Genomic DNA, 22,568 nt, shown 5'->3' on the forward strand with positions numbered 1-22,568 from the left:
CAAGGTGCGGTAGCTGGCAGACAAAAGCCCTTTCCCCTGGAGCTTTTAGGAGGCACGGTTTGAAATGAAAACACAAGCCTATGGTTCAGTGCATTAAATTGTCCCATATCTCCATCCCTCTCTCTCTCCAACAGTGTGAAGCTGCAGCAAGCAGGCCAGCAGCTGTATGGTAATGAGAGTGCTGGTGCCCGGCAGTAGAGGACATACCCCTGAAGAGAAACACAGTGACAGACACACAGCCCCAGTTCCATCCCAAAGTGCAATGGCAGACAGCTTAGATCATTTCAAACTAGACTGGACAAAACTCTAACAAATGTACAACTGGGACCACCAACCCTGCACTGTCTAGTGGGATGGACCTGATAGGAGCTACAGAAGGAAAAACCTATGATTAACTTTCTGAACACGTCAAGTGTAGCTGAGTGGGTACCACCTCTTTAACACACATAGAAGCCAACCCTTTACAAAGTCCTGGTGCTTCTTTTTCCAAGGAGCGCTGGAATGGGGAGAGGCTGTAAGTGCATGTGCTTCCTGTTGCCTTTTTTCGGGTAGGAATAAAAACCTAACTTAGCAAACTAGATCTAGACTAGAGACATGTCAATTAGATGGATGTAACCTGGTAATTAAAGAGAAAACGACCCCCACATTGATATATTTCACCTACCTTCTCAGGAGGAGGACATCTTGCAAGGCTGGGAGTGGAGGACTTCCTGTTAAATTTATCCCATTTCTTGATGTGAGATGGACTAAATTCACCTCATAGGATGCACTTGATGACGGGGGATATGAATTTGATCCATTGTTATAAGAAGATCTAAAATGTCTTAGTCCACGAGGCAAACGCCTTGCAGAAGAGGGAGTAAGTGATGGTGGGGCCCCGAGGAAGGAGGAAATAGCGAGACAGATACACTGATGAACCAGCGACAGTCAGGACATAAACACGTGCAATACACTCATTTAGATCAATCTCCAGGATTTTAGAGGGAAGAGAAATTGCTTCTTTCACTTAACCAACCCCCCGGCTTTAAAGAACGGTCATTCCAGGAGACGCTCCCATAAGGTAACTCCCTGGACTCCCATAGTCTTGGGAACGGTAGATAGAGTAAGCGTCGCCGAGAGCCTGCCTGGAACTCCCAGGGTCTCTAGTCAAGATAACATTTGGTAGCCGTCAGACCAGAGACCTGGGGCTCCTGTGGCAGCCCATACCCAGCGCTGGGCTGGCGGGAGCTAAGCTGGTCTAGCTACAGAGTGGTCAGAAGGGGGTTCTCTCCCGTTGGATGGGTGTATTGGTTGGTGTCATTCCAAACCCCAGGCAGGGACCACGAAGATCCAAGGACAGAGTCTGCGTGGGCTCTGGCCTGCGTTGGACGCCTTGTGCCAGCTCAGACCCTCTGTCCCTAGCAGGGAGGGTGTTCGGAGGGGCCCTCTAGCCAGGACTCAGAGGGCCCCCCCGCCCACACACTTGAGGCTCCTTCCCTTCCCAGTCCATCCTCCTCCCCTCCCTCATCCAGCGGCGGCTCCAACTCCTCATTGGCCGCCCTTTGCTGAAGGGAGGATGACGCCTTGGCAAACAATAGGCGCCTTTAGGTATAAATGCACCTCGGGCAGGCGGCGCCGCGATGCTCAGCGCTCCTGGGGGGCTGCAGGCTCAGCCCGGTGCCCTTGCCCTCGCCACCGCCCGGCACGCGGGAAGATGCCCCGGGGGTTTCTGGTGAAGCGGAGCAGGAGGGCGGGCGGCTCCTACAGGGTGCGCCGCCAGGAGAGGGACCTCCAGCAGCCTCTACAGGTGCCCCCCGCCCAGGAGTCCCCGCTGGCCGCGGGGGCCGGCCCACCCTTGTCCCCGCTCCCCAAAGCCGCCCGGGAGGAGGGGGAGCCGGTCGCCCCGCCGCCAAGCCCGGAGCCAGCTCCTGGGATAGCCACTTGCTCGCCAGCTCCGCCCGAGGGACCGGCCGCCTGGGGTGCGGGGGGCGCCTGCAGCGCGGCGGGGCTGAGGAAGGCTTTCTTCGAGCGCTGCCTCAGCTCGCCCGCCTCCGCCGAGTCCTTCCCGCCCGCCGCGAGGCTCCTGCTGCCGCCCCGCACGCCCCTCCCCGCGCCGGGCGGCCGGCTGGCCCAGGAACCGCTCTGCCCAGCGCTGAAGCGGCCGCCCCGGGCCAAGGCGCCGGCTAAGAAGCCCAAGGCCCTGCGGAAGCTCAGCTTCGCCGACGAGGTGACCACGTCGCCCGTGCTGGGGCTGCGGATCAAGGCGGAAGGGCCGGAGGGCAGGGCCGGCCCCGCCGCGGGCGGGCGCACGCCGCTGGGTGAGTTCATCTGCCAGCTGTGCAAGGAGCAGTACGCCGACCCGCTGGCGCTGGCCCAGCACCGCTGCTCGCGCATCGTGCGCGTCGAGTACCGCTGCCCCGAGTGCCACAAGATCTTCAGCTGCCCGGCCAACCTGGCCTCGCACCGCCGCTGGCACAAGCCCCGCCCCGCCGCCGGCGCCGACGGCCCGGGCGCCAAGAAGCCCTCGGGCGCCCCGTGCCCCTCTGAGGGGAAGGAGAACAGCAGCGAGCCGCGCCCCGCTGCCCCAGAGGGGCCGCGCCAGCCGCCGCCGCTGCCCGAGCAGGATCAGCACCCCAGCGCCGCGGACAGCTCCTGCTGCCGAGACCTGAAGCCAGCCGGCCAGAGCGCCCTGTGCGGGGCGGGCGGCGAGGGGCTGAGGGAGGCGGCCCCTCCGGGCCCGATCCCTGGCGGCAACGAAGTCTTCGTCTGCCCCTACTGCCACAAGAAGTTCCGCCGCCAGGCTTACCTGCGCAAGCACCTCAGCACCCACGAGGCGCCCCGGCCCACGGCCTACAGCCCCCTGGAGCGGGGCCAGATCACCTTCCCCTGCCACCTGTGCGGGGCTCACTTCCCCTCGGCGGACATCAGGGACAAGCACCGGCTGTGGCACGCCGTGCGGGAGGAGCTGCTGCTGCCCATGGTGCAGCCCGAGAGCAGTGCCACAGAAGGGGAGCAGCAGATCTTCTCCTGCAAGCACTGCCCTGCTACCTTCTTCAGCTCGCCGGGGCTCACCAGGCACATCAACAAGTGTCACCCCACGGAGAACAGGCAGGTCCTTCTGCTCCAGATGGCGGTCAGACCAGGCTGCTAATGAGTAAGAGAGCATGGGAAGGCACGGGCCCTGACAGGGGAATCTCGTTCATAGGGACTGAACTGTCACCTTTCAGAGTCCCTCTAAACTGGTGTCTGAAATGTCTAGTGCTCCCGGGGGAAGGGGTGTATTTGGTTGTAGTCTGCAGTGTTAATGACTCTCCTATAGTTTAAATAGTTGATTTGATAGGATTCTTCAAAACCACCGGTAAGCTAAACGAATCCTATCCAAGCTGTAATTCCTATGGAAAGTCGCAGTGTGTGCATACATGTCTACAAAGGAAAAATCAGGAAGGGGCAGGGGAGAGGCTGCCAAGTGGCAGCGAATGAAAAGTCCCGTTGCCATCATGCCAAAAGTTTAATAAGTCAACCACAAGTTGACTATGAATTATCCTTGCTGCCTTAATGGATTTAGACTGCAATGTATATTCTGTGAATCCAAGAAGTGAGAGAGAATTAGTGACAAGCGTCATATTTTCAATAAAGTTGGGGAGTTGGATCTAGGCATGGCCCCCTTACCACTGAAAGTTAGTAACAGTATTTTGAAGAGCTCTTATATAATGCTTGAAAGGACGAAAATTATTCAAACATAAAAACCTCGAGCTGGCTGTGGGCTTTGGGGAGTGCTGGGGAAGCGGCTACTAACGCAGTGAAAGTAAATAATCTTCTGCAGTCTCTCCCCCAGGATAGAAGTACAGACGCATATCCTATTTAAAAAAAAAGAGTATTATTTTTCGTGAAAAAGGAGACTGGCTTAGTTAAACTGTTTTAATAGAAGCCCCAGCTCCTCAACTTTAATAATTTATTACGAAGTGTTTTCTTCGCTGTATCCTGTATTAAAGTACATAAAGTTAAGTGTTCATATTAAGTGTCAAGTCCTATATAACTAGCAATACTTATGGAGAATTAACCGTACTGTCTGCTTTTGGTTATTAAAATATGAATTGTTAACCGTTTGTTAGCTCTTTGCGCCTTTTCTGACCACTGTATGTTGTATACTCTAGAAAATGTAGTGTAGACGAAACGCTCCTCTCTTAACTGGAGGTTGGAAAACTTGCGATTTTAGTGGGCTGCTAGCTGGGCCACGACACTACACAGAAATGGGTACATTCCTTGCATTGTTTTTTATCCAGAACAAGGGCAAAGAGCACCCGTACAAAATCATCACACAGGATGCCTGTAAGCGATCCATTTCAGCGCTCAGGATTCCAAGCGGCTACGATCCCGAATCCCCTCTTTCTCAATTAACTCAAACTCCAGCCCCTCTACTGCTGTTGTGAACACTCGCTATGCTTAAAAGACGACACAGTCCTTCTACGATGTTGCTAAAGAGCAGATGAGATAAGCGCCCCTCCTATATTGACACACAACATTAAGGTTGCAGTATTATAGCCATCTGAGTCCCAGGGTATTAGAGAGACAAGGTAGATGATGCATCTTTTATTAAACCTGCTTCTGTTGGTGAGAGACAAGCTTTTGAGCCCCAAAGAGCTTTTCTTCAGGTCTGGGAAAGGTACTCCATGTCACGTTAAATACAAGTTGAAACGATTGTTTAGCATAAGTAGTTAATACATTTTAAGGGTACATCTTCACTAGCCGCCATATCGGCAGGTAGCAATCGATTTATCTGGGATCGATATATCGCCTCTCATTAGGATGCGATATATCAATCCCCGAACGCACTCACCGTCGACTCCGGAACTCCACCAGAGCGAGCGGGGGTAGCACAGTCGACGGGGGAGCCGCGGCCATCGATGCCGGGCCATCTGGACCCCACGTAATTCGATCCAAGATACTTAGACTTCAGCTACGCTATTTGCGTAGCTGAAGTTGCATATCTTGGATCGATCCCCCCCAGTGTAGGCCAGCCCTTTGGGACCGTTCAAGGTGAAGTGGCCTGTTGAAAAATAAGATTCTGACCCACCTTGTCTCTCTCTCTCTATATTAAGTGCATTGGCAATATATTTCCCCACTTGTAGGGATCTGTCTGAAAGTTTTAGAACATCACATTCAGAGTGCAAAGATAGTGATGTTTCCTCCTGAATCTCTGCATACAAATACTTATTTCAAAATAGGATGGTAACTTCCAGGTCTACACTAACCCCCTAATTCGAACTAAGGTACGCAATTTCAGCTACATGAATAACGTAGCTGAAGTTCAAAGTACCTTAGTTCAAACTTACCTTGGTCCACACGCGGCAGGCAGGCTCCCCCGTCGACTCCGCGGTACTCCTCTCGTCTAGCTGGAGTACCGCAGTCGACGGCGAGCACTTCTGGGTTCGACTTATCTCGTCCAGACAAGACGCGATAAGTCAAACCCAGAAGTTCGATCGCACGCCGCCGAACTACCGGGTAAGTGTAGACCTACCCTTAGGCAAAAGTGATATCTGAATAAAGTATTTAAAAAAACCTAATCCTTTTCCTGAAACTAGCTGGGGAATGGGTTAGCAGGTGATTTTGTATAGACTAATAGATTAAAATAATCAGCGCCTGTACCCTCCCAAATGAGCAGAAGAATCAATTAAAAATAGCGGGACTGGCTTTCTCTACAGTAATTATTTCTTCACAGTTTAGCATCTCTTTATACACAAATATAAAGTATGAAGGCATGGAGTAGTGAGACTTGTATAACAAAAGATTAAAGATACAATGCTAGTTTCCTAAGTACAAATATGCATGAGAGGGGTGTTTCTCTTGTTTGGCCCCAAAACTCAGAAGAGTCAATCTATAAACAGGGAGAAAGCCTTCACACAAAACTGCTGAAGCAAAAGTTTCAGCTCAACAATACGTTTTGTCAGAACTTATCTGAACAGTGCTATTATTTCATAAGTGAATCTTTGCAGTGATCTGTTGAGAAACAAAAGGGGCTTTGGTAATTTGGTATTTCAGGAAGGCTTTTAAAAAGCATCAAAAGTCTAAAGGGAGGTTTTAAACAAATCTAATTAATTTCTTTAAAGTAAATTCTCCCTTGGAGAAACTCACTTAATAAATGAGACTATCACATCACCAGCCTTAATCTTTGCTCCTACAATCAAATATAATGAACTAAGAACTGACTATAATGACCACCAAATGCTGTTCCTGCAACGAGCTAAGAGCGCATAGCTCACACAGCAAGATGTTCTCATAGGTGCTTTGTATTATTTGACCTGCTTTAGGTACTGCATATTAGTCTAGTGGCTCTGGGGAAGAGTTTTCAGAGGATCTGTGTTGGAAGCACTACGAGGGGCTAAGGCTAGAGATCTAAGAATTTACACCAAATTTAGTAAGGATGAAAACAAAATCACACATTACACCAACCCTTCCCAAACCCTCTAATTTATCTGATAACAGACTAAGCCACTCTCATTGATTTGAATAACAAGAGTCCAATCTCTGCAGAGGAATGAATAATATAAAGAAGGTGGTAAGAATAATTTTATTGTATTATTAAATAGCATGTCTTCTCTTTAACCATTACAAATTTGTAGATACTACATGAATGACAATACATAATTTATATTTCTATTGTTGTCTTATGATATATTTACACATGCAGTTAGTACCAATGCCATGCTACATTTCATTATAACAGAATATGCCCAACTCAAAACAAATGTGAGCATTTCATCGCCTGTAGGAAAATATCTCTGGGTGGGTGGAATGTGTACTAATCTACACCTATATGGTTAGAAAAAAACCCAGTATTTCAGGTCAGACTTCTGGAGCATGTTCCCTTTTCTTCAAAAGTACACATCACTGTAGCAATGAATTTACATCAGAAAAGTGCTTTTATGTAAGAAAGAGCAATATAGATCTAGACCCAGCAGCCTGATGATAAAGGCCACAGCTTCAGAACAGAATAGAATTTACTATTGATACAACTTAGAAAGCAAATATTATAAAAATATTTGGAAGCCAAGCATAAATAGAATTTCAGCACAGTGATTTTTTCTGGTATTTGGGCATAGGTTATGGCATCACCTGCACAGTTATGAAATGATACATTACATAATGAAGGAGTTGGTGCTGCTAGCAAATTCTCTCATTTGAACTCTGAAATGCTAAAAGACCATTTATTTTAAGTATTTTATTCTTATAACATAAATAATCTGTACACATCCTGTGCATGAACAATATCTGTGACATTTGATGAGGACGTTACAAATGCATTTGGAATTTAAAATTGTACATTCATTTTCAAATTGTACATATTTATTTATTTCTGTTACAAAGAAAATTGCAATGGGGGCACAATAAATAAAATGTAATAAGACTGCAGTCTCCAATTCCGTGTGTGGCTTGAGGTTAACAACAGGGTTAAAAGTGGCTACTTTAGACATCATCATCCTGGAAGGTAAAAAGTGCAGAGAAGAAACTACACTGAAAATAATATGGCAGCCTGGAGTTTTATAAAAAAAACAACAACAAAAGCTAAAATATTAAATTACAAATAAAATTCCAGTGTCGCTGTTTAAAATAAATGTACAGGAAAAGGCTGCGCTGGCTATGGGAGAGACACATATCAGGAACATTTTCCTTTAACTGAAAGCAGAGAGTCAGTGAACTAGGGGGTTGCTGATCACTGTTTATTAGGAAGCTGCAGGTTTCTCAATGTTTAGGACTTGTTGGCTGAGCCAGAGGAGCGGCGAAGTTTCATGGACATTCGGCTCTTGCTAGTCCGAGGAGACATTGGAGAGGCTAAATCGGTCCCATCCACCTGCACTGCTGCTGGAGTTTCGCCTGGCTGGGTCTCTGGGCAGGAGCCTGCAGAGGACACCAAGCTTGTTAGTCCAGTCTTCCTCACTCACAGCAAGGAAATCTACAGACAGGGAACAGATGGGAACTGGAGCTACGCCATCAGTGCACAACATATACAAACCCTTTACCAACTGTGGGAAACTTCACTGAACATGACAGTAGCAACAGAACAAATTAACCCCTAAAGAAAAAACTATGCCAAGAACTCTCCCTAGTCTACAAGGTACTGTAAACCTCAATCTCTGCAATGAGACAGGACTGAAATGGACACCACCATTCCTCTTGTCAGGAGGGCAAACACGACAGCTTTCTTCAAGGATGGAGAGTTATTAATCAAACTATAACCATAGAGAAAGCAAATTCACTTGGCAGTCAGAATGTGAAGGATTAACAGCTTGGTGAGTATGCAGTGAATTCTAGGAAAGCAACTGAAAAGGCAGAACTGGGAGAACGGGGATCACTGAGGGGCCCCCAGTGGTAGGACCTAATCTTTAGTAAAAAGCACCAGAAGACAAATTCCTCCAGATGCACAAGGCAGAAGCTTGAACAGATCTTACTAACTGGATGTTCTACATGCTTTATTTTCTTTGTAGAAGGAACAACATGAATTTAAGATTACAGAAGGCAACTCATTACCTGAGCACCCTCAGAAGGCTCGGAGACTTTTTTTGAGAGCTCATTATGAAAACCACACCACCCAACTCTTCCATCCTCAACATCATCTCCCACAAAAAGATGCAAAAGAAAAAGTAACAAATGAGAGATCAAAGTTGCGTTCTCTCTAATTATTTCTGTGTGCAGAGATTTAGAACTGTGTTCATCAGTCCCTCTTGAGTATCTACAATAAACAGAGTTCGGTGAATTTTTTTCCTTGAATAGTTTATTAGCCAAAAAAAATGCAGTTTCAGTTCAGCTGAAACTATCAGTGATGTGTTGAATTTGCCAAATAGTTTTGACCAAACTGAAGAACTCGAAATGTTTAGATAATGTCAAAACTTGAAATATTTTGTTCTGATTTCAGGCATTTTCATGTAAACAAAGTAACAGATTAACAAAACATGTAGAGGATGGGAAAGAGGATGTCCCTTATAACATTTAGCCCAGTGGTTCTCAACCTGTTTATCATTGTGGGATGCATCTGCAGCCCACAATGTGTTACGTGGGCTGTAGGTTGAGAGCCACAGCACACCCCTCCCAATACCCTCCCCGCCACAGTCCCTATGCCCAGCGCCCCCGTGTCCAGAGACCCCTCCAGAGAGAGGGGCCAGGAGCCGAGCCCTGGGCGCAGGAACGGATAGCTGGGACCCAGACCTGCCGCCTGGGGCCAGGCAGCCAGATTGGAGACCCTACAGTGTGGGGCTGGACTCTGCCAGCCGGACCCGCACCCTACTGCGTGGGACTGTGCAGCCAGACCCGGACCCCAGGACCCCGCTGCACAGGGTTGGGCAGCTGGCAGCCAGACCTGGACCCCGCAATGGGGGGCCAGGCAGCCGGGACCTGAGTTCCACTGTGTCTGGCAGCTAGGACTCCCGGTGCCAGACCAGGAGCGGAGTGCTGGGCATGCCAGGACCTGAGGCACTGGGTCTGGAGCGGAGCCCCACCTAAAACCTGGGGGTGCTGCAGCACCCCTGCAAATCCCTAGATCTAGCACCCAACCCCCTCACTGCCAGGAGCTCCCCCAACCCACCCAAAGACCCACTCTCCCCCCACCTCCCAGCAGCACTCACCAGCCTCCTGCTGGTAGGAACGCTCCTGCAGGCTGCCTTATGCTCTCTCCCCTTCAGCCAGCCCCGCCCCTTGCCAGACCAGAGCAGCACATTTTGAATTTTTTTTAGTAAACAGCTGAGCCACAGTTGCATGCTAATTGGGTTGCCGCTGCATGCAGCCTGTGGGTTGAGAACCGCTGCTTTAGCCAGTGCTTAGAATACTCTCCTGGCATATGGGAAACCCAGGTTCAATTCCCCTGATAAAGTGAAGGGATTTGAACTTGCATCTCCCACATTGCAGGTGATTGTCCTAGCCACTGGGCTATTGGATATTCTGGTGTGGGTCTCTCTCAATCTGTCCTGTTAAAGCTGTTTTTTTAAATAAATATTTAAGTAGTAATTGCAGCAGGAACATGAACTGGTGACTCCTACATTCTAGGTTTAACCACCTGGCTTATCAAGTCACTCTCATTCTCCTTCCCTGTCCCAATGACTATGGATTGCTCCTATGAATGACAACGAACAAGCCAGCAGACTCTATAGCAGAGATCCCCAAACATTTTACCTTGTGCCTTCCCTTTCCATTGTCCGTGCCCGCTCCCTCCCCAAGCTGGGGCCAGGAGCAGGGCCGCAGCTCCATGAGGGGGGGACGTGGATAGAGATAAGGGGGCTGACACTGGGGGCAGGGGTGGGAGTGGAGCCTTGGCTGGAGCTGTGGTGGGGAGGCCCTCCCTCCCTGTCCCCTGTGGGGGCTGGCCTGGGCCCTAGGCATGCCCCTGAACATTCCTCCCTGCCCCTGAGGGACGTGCCCCAGAGTTTGGGGACCTCTGCTCTATAGCTTGGTAGTTAGGGGACTCGCCTAGGATGTGGGAGATGACTGAAGTGTAAGTCCCCAATCCAGTGACTATTTATAATAAATGGAACAGCTTCAATAGAACAGATTGAGAAAGATCCCCAGCACAATATCCCATAGCCCAGAGACTAGGATACTCTCCTGCACTGTGGAGATGCTGAAGTTCAAATGCCTTTTCTACACCAGACAAAGGGGAGAATTGAACCTGGGTCTCCCACATCCCATGTGAGTACCCTAACCACCGAATTAAGAGTTATAAAAGAGGCCTTTCCTTCCCCCCCCGGGCTCATCCCCTGAATTTTGTGAATCAAAGCCTTTGCTTCTGTGAAAATGTCTGAAATCAAAAAAAATTGGGGTTGAAATTAAACATTTAGTTTTTGATCCAATTCATTTCCCCCCAATTTTTCTCATTACAAAACAAAAAACAAAACAATGCCCCCAAACAACCCAAGGAATTCTATTTTCACTTCAACTCAAAACAATTTTTTCCTGAATTTTCAGAATTGCCAGCAAACCACAAACTCCATTATTTACTCAACTCTAACAGATAGACTTAACTAATTATAATTAACTTGTAGCACAGCCTGGCAGATTGATTTATCTCATTACCGGAATCCTTACTGATAATTTTGGCCTGTAGAAATTATGGGTGAAATCCTGATCCCACTCAAATCAAAGGTAAAACCTGAAGAGGCTTCGATGGGACCAGAATATCAACCTATATTTTTCCCGTTCCCTGGCCTCTTCCCTACAATATAGATGTAACAATCAAAACTGAGGCTACCACTCCTCAGCGTAAGCTCAATGCATAGAGGGGATCACTTTATTACACATATAAATCTCTGAATATAATTTATTTTGATGATGCCCTAAAGGGGTCAGTGAAATCACATACTCAGGCAGAAGTATGTATCTAAAACATATTGCCATAAACCAAACCAATTTAACAACTCAGATGTTCTACTTGTCTGATCCATCATCTGCTTACTCCAAAGAGACCACAGTACTTCCCATGTTGTTCAAACTGACATGACCCACCCAAGTGACAGGGGGAGGAAAAGGCACTGTGTTATTTGTTCCCCAGCTGGTGACAGTAATTCTGTTCATGAACTAGGTACTGCATTGCCAAACAATCTGGAACGGTACGATAGTGCCTAACTCACTATGTCTTATAAAAAATGCAAGTGGGGAAACACACACCCTCTTCGTTTTTTGAAATTCTATCTTGTTCTAATTTTATAATGAATTAAAGCATTTAAAATCATGGGAATTAGAGAATAGAAAACCATGGATGTTTTGCACAGCATGCCATTCACAGTTAGTGTGAAAGACCTTCCGTTTCAAGCCTTTGCCCTTTACCTTGATGTGGTCAGTGCTTTCTAGTGGAGGTTTTAGAAGAAGAAATATCACAGCATTTCTTTCTTTGTTGAGAATGAAGAAGTGATGAGGAAGGAGTGGACACAAGTGGGGGAGGGGGAAGAAAAGATAAAAGTAAGAGGTGTGAAACACTAGACACGAACCGCAAAGGTTGAAGGGCATTAACAGATGAGCACAGATGACAGAATAGATAGAATTTCATTATGTAACTGCTGTTCATGCTACAGGTTAAAGAGAATGACAGGTTAGTATGCGTAATGAAGCAATAGCTCTGAAATCAGGAGTTATACTTACCGACTAAGAGTTATAAGGAAAAAGAAAGGAAAAAAAAAAAGAGTTCTATAAAATCACCTAGATCCAGCAGTCTTATTTAGTACAAATGCAACACATGCCAATCACTCTATCTTAAGCTCTTCTTAAAAGTTTGTGAAAACAGTTCAATACTTCCTTAAAAAACCCAGAAGGAAAAATAAAAATCGAAATTTGATACTTGGCTTCTGTTCACCATTACTGTTTCACATTTTTAATATGCTCAGAATTACACCTAGCATAAAAAAAGGAATCAGCTGAAAAGATGAAATAGGGAAAAATATCAGTGTAACATTTGAGCTGTATTGTGCAAGTCAAAGGGTAAATCAGAACATGGTGTTTTATCTATAGCGTCAAGAGAATTCTAACATTCACCAGCTTTCAAAAGAAAAACCACCAATTACACTGGATAAAGAAATACTTCAAAAATAATAAAAATTGATTGAAGTATTACTCCAGTGTTGCATAATATTTTGTTTACAATTACTGAAGACAGACATTAGAAAATGTAAGTTTATGTATAATCTAAACTTTAAAATGTGGATAACAGACTTGGGTTTACTGAAGAAGAGATGTCATGTAAGGCGTGTTCTACATCTGAACATATAAAACCAGAAGAGTGAAGAATAATAGCAGTTTATGAGATTTAATTCTGATAACAATGGATGGATTAAAATAATAAATTTACTGGCAATGTGTTCCAGATGTCATAGCTATCAATTTGCAACTTTAAATTCCCCTTCAGAGTTTTTAAGTCTTTCATGTAAATATTATTTTGGCCATCTTTATAGATTTATTCAAATTATAGCAAGCCTAAACAAAAATAAAGAACCTAGTTGACAAATGAAATAGAAGCAGAAAATGCTATTAGAAAAAAAGATGACTTAGTAACAATTACGTCAAATCATTTGAAAGACACTTACCAAAGGGTCATCCCCATTTTTTAGAGGACTGATGCTTGACCATGTTAGACTCAAGTAGTATGATGGGCTAGGTGGTTAGGATATTCAGTGATCATAATAAAGCTTCAAAATACATTCACAGCCAGTTGTGCTCATTTTAGTGGTGAACAGAATGGGAAAGTTGGAAACTAAAATTTTCATTGTTATATTTTCATTTTTTTTAAAGACAAATTTAAAAGCTATTTTGGTTGTGGTATTTAAGAAAAGATGCTTACTTTTACAATTCCTAAATATATTTAGATGTAAGAAAGGGGGAAATATAGTTATACTTTCACCTTTGTATGAGTTGAAAATGATTGAAGTGGTGGACCCAAGAGCTATTGATATACAGTATTTGACCTCATGAATTCCTATAGAATCCAGGTACATGTAACTCATTCTGCTGGTCAATTCTGACTCTCCAAAATTTTACAACATTAAAAATAACCCCTATTTTAAAATTCTGTTTTCCCAAGGCATGTTGCACCACCTGTTATCCAACACTTTCCATGATAAGAACCTGTGTTTAGTTGTTTATCACTTCAAACCATTTAGCCTGTAATTTTTCCATGCTGGGAGTCTGCCTTTGGCTGATTTTTTCTTGAAAGTTTAAAACAAAACAGTCCAGTCATTTCTGAGAAGATGGCTAGGAAGAAATATTTTGCCCATGTTAAACTCCAGTGATCTTTTGAGAAATTCCAGTACTCCTATGCTTTGGAACAGGACTTGAAATTTAGTAGGGTGGTGGGGCGGGGAGGGGAGTCATTGTTGCAGGGATGTACTTTTTGCTCCCCATGAAAATCTGCCCAAGTTTTACGTCTTTGAAAAATCAGTTTGCATATACTCAGACACTTCCTAAAGCTTTGGAGCTAAATTCCCCGAAAATTTTATCTGCGCTGAACATGTTCCAGACCCGGGCTGAATGGGTGAAGCTGGATTTTCGCTACAGTTGCAGTTTTGGGATGTTGTGGGCTGGGCTGGGGACAAGCAGTGGAACTGACAACAGGCAGCCTGTGTCTCCTGTGCTATCAATGCCACTCCTGCTGGACCCACCCACATAGAGTGTGACAACCTACTACTGCTATCAGTTACTCCATTAGCTCAAGTGGCAGAGATCTGTATGGTGGATCGAAAGATTCCAATACTGCTGATGAACTATGTAGGTATCCATATGATGCCACATGATGAAGTTTGTTTTTTCAGTTTGCTTTTTTAAAAACCTAGGAAATTATACACACAAAAACTATGTTAAAAGAACATTATTAAGGTTGCAAAGCACTCAAAAGTTAGGAAATGCCAGAATTAAGGATGCCCATGCAACCTTAATTCTGCCTCTTGTGCATTTAAGACATAGTCTTGAATTACATGATCATATACTATTTTTTACACTGGATCTGTGTCTCATTCAGTACACAGATGAACCTACCAGGCTGCCCAGGATCCCTTGCAGCCCACCTGGTGGGCTCTGCAACTTCCAAGGGAGCGGGCTACTTTGGTTGGCTCGTTCCAGACTGCCTGACTGAGCAGCTGGCCTGGAATTTTTTTGAAAATTCTGTGTCAGTTCTTAAACAGAATTCCCCCCCCCCCCCCCCCAAAAATCTCTTTTCTAGGGAAGATTTTGCATTTCTGGTCTTTCGCTCATATTTGGAATAAAAAAGATCAAAGATTAAAATTTTTCTGCAGGATGGAAACTACAGTCTCACAGCTGTAATTATGATCCTTGCAAGTACCTTGACCTAAAGCAGGGATAGGCAGGGGAATTCCTGAGTTCTCTCCCCAGCCCTGCAGCCTTAATAATGAACCTTTGCAGTTCTACTGTTCCTTTGCTCCCGAATTTCAAACATCACAATCCATTGTAATTTACAATCCCCTTCCAGAGAGAGGTGAGCATCTTTATTCCCATTTATAAGTGGAAAATAGAGAGAGAGAGAGAGATTAAGTTACATTGAATTAATGGGAGTACTTGTGGCACCTTAGAGACTAACACATTTATTTGAGCATAAGCTTTCGTGGGCTACATGCTTTCCACTACATGCATCCGATGAAGTGGGCTGTAGCCCACGAAAGCTTATGCTCAAATAAATTAGTTAGTCTCTAAGGTGCCACAAGTACTCCTGTTCTTTTTGCGGATACAGACTAACCGGCTGCTATTCTGAAACCACTGAATTAATGGAAGAACTGAGATTAAAACTCAGTCCCTCCATCCTAATCCCTGGTCCCATAACTAAAATACTAAATCTCATGGCCTTCTGTCCAAGGTGGACAAGTCACAACCTCGATATTCACCAGTTCCTTTACCTGTAAATTGGGATACATACCTACTGCACAGGGGATTTGAAGAACTGTGTGAATAACGTTTTGAAACATTCAGTCACTAAACTATTCTCTATGGGATAAAAAGGCTCCTGCCCTGTTCAGGGATAGGCTAAATGATCATAGGATCCAGAGTGATCTCATGACACAATATTGTGACCAAATGAACTGTGCTAGAGGAACCCTTTGTTTATAGGAATCAGCATAATTATCTACTATGGTCCGTGGCATTGGATTGAAAAACAGGAAAGGGAAAAAAAAAACTTCAGCAACAAGCTAAAGATCTGAGCCTCACATTGTCAATAAGCCCTTCCACATCCATGATTTTAACATTGACAAGTTTCCTGGTCTGCTCTGCATCAGAGAAACCTGTCTTACTCTAGGGACTGGTATTAGCTCACCTAAGGTTATTGTTACTACGTCACAGGTTATTGTATTCAAAGACTCAAATACAGCAGGACAAATATGAAGACAAAATAGCCATTCTATTCTGTTTGTCTCAAACACAGGAAAAGCTCATTTAAAACAAAATCATTTTAGTGTGTCCACCTATTCTGCAAGTCCAGCGCCTATAAGCTAAACAAGCTATTTCTCCTATAGGGTGAGAGAGAGAGATTACTTCAATTTTTAAATACTTGGGAAGTGCTGAGATACTATGGCGATGGAGACCATAGCATCAGCCACAGCTATCACCTTCTAAGAAACAACTGTAGTAACCATAATGAAGGTGACAGCTCTTTCTAAGGTCTGCATCTTCAGTAAAGTTAATCAGTGTGTTGAAGCACAATTTTATCATTCAACAATGTTCAATTTGCCCTGTTTTTCAAATATGGTCAAAACTTTGGCACATCAAAACTGACCAACGGGATGTCAGGGACAAATTTATTTACAGCAGTTGCTGATTTTGTCTTAGCTTCAAACTTTCTATAAGTTTAATCTTCTTTCCCCTAAAAGGTGGAATTGTATGCACTGCCTCCTTATAAAGCCTATCTTCATCAGTTGTACTAATATATGACTGGTCTTGGAGATCTTGGTTAGATTTAAGAAGACATTTACCATAAGATTATTAAAATAATGGAATTGGGGCCTAGAACACTGAAAACCTAAAAATATTTTGCACCCCTCTTCATCCACCCCTACTTCTAGTCAAGAACGGCCATAAACTGTGGAATTAGTGAGCATTTAAAAAAATCGGATATTCTGATGATCTATCCTGAGTTATCAAGCATATCAAATGTAACAAATATCCCACATGGTTAAGTAGAATTAAGACATGTCAATATATTTTAAAATGAATGTAAAAACGAAGAGAAATCTAATACAATAATATTTTAACCCAATTTCTAAAAAGACAATAGTTAGTGAGACAGGATGCATCCTTAAGGTTGTTGAGAAATTAGATGTAAAAACGGTTCAACCGATGGGACTAATTCTCCACTCTATTACGATGATTTTAACCCTAATATAACTCTATTGGCTTTAATGGTGTGTAAATGGCATAACAACATAGTGTAGGCCTTATATTTGTATCAGTGCTTTAAAAAAAGGGGTGGGGGAGAGGGATGGCCTGCTAAACCCAGGGTTGAGAGTTCAATCCTTGCAGGGGCCACTTAGGGATCTGGGGCAAAAAAATCAGTACTTGGTCCTGCTAGTGAAGGCAGGGGGCTGGACTCAATGACCTTTCAGGGTCCCTTCCAGTTCCATGAGATAGGTATATCTCCATATATTATTATAGAATCCTTTTGGGAAAGCATTTTGAAATCCAGGTTTGGGATTTCAATTTTCTGGAACAGTGAGATTTACTTCTGTCAGACAAGAAGAGGGTTCAGTAAGTTTGTTAATTTACTTGGAATAAAGAGGAAGAAATCTGAATTTAGTTTTAGCCATCTGCCATCAAATTGGTACCTGGTTATTTTCCAGATTTCAAAACAATTGATTTAAAACAGTGATTTCTTCATTGTTTCTCTTATAATTTACAGATTACTCGGCACATGTGAAGCTATCAGAAATACATAACTGCTGTGTAGCATGCACTCATTTTCATTCAATGACCACTAATATTTAGACAATGATTGCATAATCTATTCAATTTTTTAATAATAAAAGAACCAAGTACTCAGGGCTCTTTGATCAGAGATAGCAATAGTGCTTTATCATATTTGTATTAACATAGTTTTTATCCGTGTAAATATGTAATATTTATAAAAAGACACTTGTTTAATATAAGTTATTTGCAGAAATTAAACTGTCTAACTTTTTTTTTAAATGAAGTCTATAATAGATACAGTGTACACAGTTTATACACTCATATGCAAAAATAATTGTAATATTCCCATTGAAAAATAGTTCATTTGGTAGAAATGTTTAACCTAAAATAAAGTTTTAAAAGTGTTTGTTCAAACTGAAGTTAAGAGAAAATCAAATAAGATTATTTTAAAAGGAACACAGGAATTGCCATTTCAGAACAGACCACTGGTCTAACTAACCAAGTGTTTGATAATCGATGCTTCAGAGGAAGGTGGCTATGCTCCACTTCCCCCCAAAAATGCACCAGACAAATTATGCATACTATACTTGCTAGTGCAAGGGGATAACTGAAAGTGAATAGATAAAATTAAAACAAATGCTTAAGTACATAAAAAAGGGAGAGAGAGAAGGCAAGTCCAACTATGTGGAATAACTACTGAATACCATTAGGGAAGAGGCAGCACAGGGTATTTTCTCTTTAAATAAACAATAGTAATGTAAATATAAATGTTATTTTTAAATTTCTTATGAACCCTGTTTTGAATCTCAAATAGGTCAATATCCTGTAGCAATCAAGTCTGCTGGTTGATTAAGAGATGTGTAAAAAACATGTCACTAACATATTTCTTGTATTTAGCTTATTTGTTCAGTTTAACATTTATTGTCTTTAAATTTAGCTTCCCCTACTTACTGTTATCTTTTCAAACATAGTAATCTCAGTGTTTTTTAAGCTTTTCCAGTATTTTAAAGATGTCCTTAATCTTTTCTGGACCAACGAAGCATGTGTTTTAGAATTTATTTCTGTAGATCTTAGACATTTTTGCAATCAGAAAACCAAATATAAATAAGTACCGATTTACTAATTCTAATCTCATTTGATTTCTATCTATTGTTTTAAGAAGAAAACTGAACTGATTTTACTCAACTGCAAATGTGCGAATCATAGCTTTTCAAATGGTGGCATTTTGATTTACTTTGCATTAAAATTACACAAGTTTATCAACAACAACATTTCAAGTGTTATGCATTCTTCTTCTTCTCCTCTCCCACAGCACCATTATGGATTATCTACCAACATCAATGCAAGACAGTACAGGGTACAAAACACACCATTGCCATCCAGTACTACTTGTTCATGCTGAGAAACAAAAGGTCAACACAATAAAGTGTTACTAGTTCAACAACTGTGTCTACCATTAGTTACTTTAATCCCATAACTACTGTTAGTGTTTCATGCAGACCTGGGATTAGTAAAAGAAAAATGTGAAGAAAATGTAGTGGAAATTTCTCAATCAACGTGAAATTCTTTTTAGAGTGAACAAGGGTAACAAGGAAAGTTTGCATACAACTTGGTTAAAAGCTTAGTGCTTTAGTAAAAGTAATAAGAACAAATGGTTTTTTTGGACGTTTTGTCTTACCTTCAGATAAACAGAACTGATATTTAATGATCTAAAAAGAGGGGAAATAAAATAAATGAAATAATCATAAGGAGTCACGAAATCATCATCAGAACAGGAAGGCCTTGAGTTACTAATTTTCTTACTGATTATTATTTTTATTAGTAACTGAAAATGCAGTACCTTCTTATAAAACAGACTTCTAAAGATAAGTTACCAGGAAGAAAAAAATGGATCTGAAACAATTTTGTTGCTTCTTAATATTTTGAAAATATAAAGTTGGTGAATACAAAATTTTCTTGGCATTTTAATTTGAGCTTTCACATTACAGCAAGATAGCAACCTAAAGCTGTCTTAGAGAAGGTCTAGGAATAATACTTAAGGATTCATCAGCCCGCAGCCCAGATGAAATGTCACATGTACCTAGATTTTTATGAGATTTAGTATGAGCATATGATAAACATTCATTGTAAAAATACAGAACTTGGTTGCTCTACTAAAATATTTTGCCAAATCATAGTGCCAGGCAACAAACTAAGGAATTAAAGGCAACTATACAGTTGCTCAAATATGAAAATATAAAATCACTTTGTACATTTTCAGATTAATGATCAGTCTTCATAATACATAAAAGTTTGGAATTTACAGATTTTATAAGTAAGGATACCGCATTTTAAGTGTCATTAAACACTATGAAAGATAATTTCTTTATTGCATTTCTTACCTGAATCAGAGGGCAAATGGTGATAGGGTGCTGGACAGAAAACCTGAGCAGCAAAGTCTTCAAAAGTTGTGGGCTCTAGATGGTGTTGAACAATGGTTTGCAGATATCGAGCTCTCTCTTCATAGCTGGTTTACCCAAGAGTTAAGGATCAACTTAAAGTCAGATCACACATTTGCTAAACACTAAAGTCTACTCAGTAATTCAGCTATGTTATTCCCTTTAGCAAATTTATTCATGTACGTGCATATTATAAATTTCAATGACCATTCGCAGTTTACTAACACTGAAAGTATGGCATTTTTGGATTAATTTAAATTATTCTCAAATCTTCACATAACATTATTTTAGTTAGTTTAATAGTGCGGCATACATTACAAAAAATTTTAATTAGAGATGGGTCTGAACCTAAACTCTGGATCTGAACTCCTTCTGAACATTGGGATAAATTATATTCTGATGTGTACCTTATGGCTCAGGCTATTTCGATTATAATACTGTTCGATAGCTGGATGAAGCTAAAGCAAAATATCTTTGAATAAGGCTACACGCTGCCTTCGGGTCAATTTTACTTTCTTTTCTTATGCACCTCAAAATTGTTTCAATCTACCTAAGATTACAGATTATTTTCTAAAGCAGCAAACTGACTTAGTTATAATACTGTTTAAAATAAGGTTTTAAAAATTCTGTAATTGTAATTTGTAGGGGTATATTGTGAAAAATAACTATCATTAAACAAACAACAAACTAGATTTGTCTCTCAAAAAAATTCTATATATTTTCAATGAAAAATAACTGTTTCCATAATCCCTAAACAAATTCATGCAGTTAAGATAAATACATAGCTTAAAACGTGTATCAGAAAAAAATACCTAGTCAATTATGCCATTAAAAAAAGCAGACATATTTGTAAAGAATCTGCAGGACCCCTAAATACTGGCTAACAGAGTGTCGGAGGGCACTGACAGCAAAATACCGTACTTCCTTTTCACCACATTCTCCCTGATATTATTGACTGGAGACCAGCATCTTGAAGTGTTGTTGCTTTTGAAGAACCCTCTCCAGGCTTCTTGTTCCAGCAGGCCTGATTGTGCTGTTAGCACAGAGAGAGCGAGAAAAAAAGAGAATATTTCTGCTGTTCATGAAAGCAACTATGGAAATGGCTGTCAAAATGTAGAGCAGCAGGCAGCAACATACAATTATCAAGAAAAACTACCATGCTGACTTCATGTCGTATAGTTCCTGAACTGAGAAATCAGTTAACCTTTTCTTCCACAACTTTTAAAGTTGTCCAGCTGGACTCAGTGTGTTGAGTTAGGCAGGCCATATTTAAATATCTTACATAAGCATAAAAGAAAAAAAAATCCTACAGTATATTCTCCTTAACATGAGTATTTTTAACAAATGATTTACTCTTTGCAAGTATTAACATTTCCATTAACATTTTTGTTTGCATATTTTAGTAAGACGCAGCACAGAGTGGAGGAACAAATTAAGGGTTGGCAGTTTGGAAGTCCTGAGTTCTAATCCTGGTTCTGCTGGTGATGTGCCATGTATTTTTAGGGAAGTTATTTTACCTTTTTTGGACTCAGTTTTCCTTTCTGTAAAATGGGGATAATAGCTACATATCTTTCTCATTGGTGTGTTGTGAAAAGTAGGCAGAACATGTAAAATGCTATATCTAAGCACTAAATACTATTAAACAGATGAGCCTGCCATTTTCAATTACGATGAGCAATAAAATTTCAGCCCTGAATTAGGACTGAAGATAATACGTTTTAGGTACTCTTCTGGCTTTCACGATTATATTTCAGCAATTAAAAGGGATATGTAGTGAGAATCCTTATATGTAAATATCACACAGGAAGCAATTACAACCAAGTATATTTGAGTAAATTACTCTAATAAATAAAAAATGTGGCCAAAATCAATAAACACAATATATTTTGTCTAAAATAGTTTTCCATCAAATAAAATGGGCTCCATAGTATTCTTTGCTTATACCACAACTTGAGTACATATAAATATTGAAATCAACTGTCTCTCTGGAATTTTTGAAATTCTTCCTGAATACTGAGATAGTTGAACCTCAGAAGAATTCTACCCCGAAAACATTATAATGGAAACACTAGGACAAGAAGAAATAAAAAAACCCTCCATTATCAAGTTCTTAGGTTGGGGGACATACACAGTATTGAGCCTTAACACAGGAGACTAATATAGCACAGTTTTTAAGAGGCTATATATAAGTGGTAGAGGATGAAACTGATGGTTGAAGTCTAAATAATACTACATATCTCACAACTTGTTGAAAAGCACTTTTTTTCATTGGGGGAGATTCACAGCTGCTGAATTTTCTGCAGTTAATAGAGTCCTTTGATTCACAGCAGTGCCCCTTGCACAAAAAATACTGGCCTTTGTGTATTACCAGAAGCTAATTTTCTATTTGGCTGAAAAGAGAAAAATGGGGTTATTGCTTCTCCCTCCTACAGAGCTTTTCATTATGCCTGATGCACTCAACTTCTAAGCTCTTCTGAGAAAAAAAAAATAACTGAAGAGGCAAGAGGTAGAAAAATGAGCTTGTTAGCACATTAGAAGTGAAGTATCTTGGTGGGCCCTAGAAATTCCCAGTGGTGTGTTAACTTATCACTCTATGCATGCTGGCACTGATAGTCTCCCAATTGATCACTCTCTTTTCGCACCAAAGGTGCTGCCAGGAAGCAAAGGCTGAAGGCCCACAGGAGAACAGGCTGCTATCAAAACAAGCTGTTTTTAAAAGTCTGCTTGAATGGATAAAATGTTTCATGGAAAACTAGGGTAGAGACACCTACCTGC

The 22,568-nt window shown here is 42.0% G+C and overlaps 2 protein-coding genes across 20 annotated transcripts in view; one reads left to right on the forward strand and one right to left on the reverse strand.

The window, feature by feature from the left end:
• Positions 1-1,310: 1,310 nt before the first annotated feature.
• Positions 1,311-3,263, forward strand: INSM2 (INSM transcriptional repressor 2). Its single transcript, XM_005307528.4, has one exon. It carries the CDS (start codon positions 1,556-1,558, stop codon positions 3,128-3,130), a length of 1,575 nt encoding a protein of 524 aa, XP_005307585.2. The 5' UTR covers positions 1,311-1,555; the 3' UTR covers positions 3,131-3,263.
• Positions 3,264-6,528: 3,265 nt separating this feature from the next.
• RALGAPA1 (Ral GTPase activating protein catalytic subunit alpha 1) overlaps positions 6,529-22,568 on the reverse strand; it is a 247,743-nt gene continuing 231,703 nt past the window's right edge. For 12 of the 19 annotated variants that reach the window (XM_065593297.1, XM_065593287.1, XM_065593294.1 and 9 more), the window contains 2 exons: positions 19,737-19,861; positions 6,529-7,875 (listed from right to left, as the gene is read on the reverse strand). In XM_065593297.1, coding sequence (XP_065449369.1) covers positions 7,727-7,875; positions 19,737-19,861 — 274 coding nt within the window. In that variant the 3' untranslated portion in view covers positions 6,529-7,726. Of the gene's footprint in view, positions 7,931-11,787; positions 11,850-19,033; positions 19,065-19,736; positions 19,862-22,568 lie in introns of all 19 variants that reach the window. The other 7 variants (XR_010600693.1, XR_010600691.1, XR_010600692.1 and 4 more) reach the window with 4 other exon arrangements.

Source organism: Chrysemys picta, chromosome 4, assembly GCF_011386835.1.
Source record: "Chrysemys picta bellii isolate R12L10 chromosome 4, ASM1138683v2, whole genome shotgun sequence".
In the NCBI taxonomy this organism is placed as follows: Eukaryota; Metazoa; Chordata; order Testudines; family Emydidae; genus Chrysemys; species Chrysemys picta.

Excerpts from the sequence above, each read along its gene's own strand:
- INSM2 (XM_005307528.4), top strand. The coding sequence starts at position 1,556 with ATGACGCCTTGGCAAACAATAGGCGCCTTTAGGTATAAATGCACCTCG.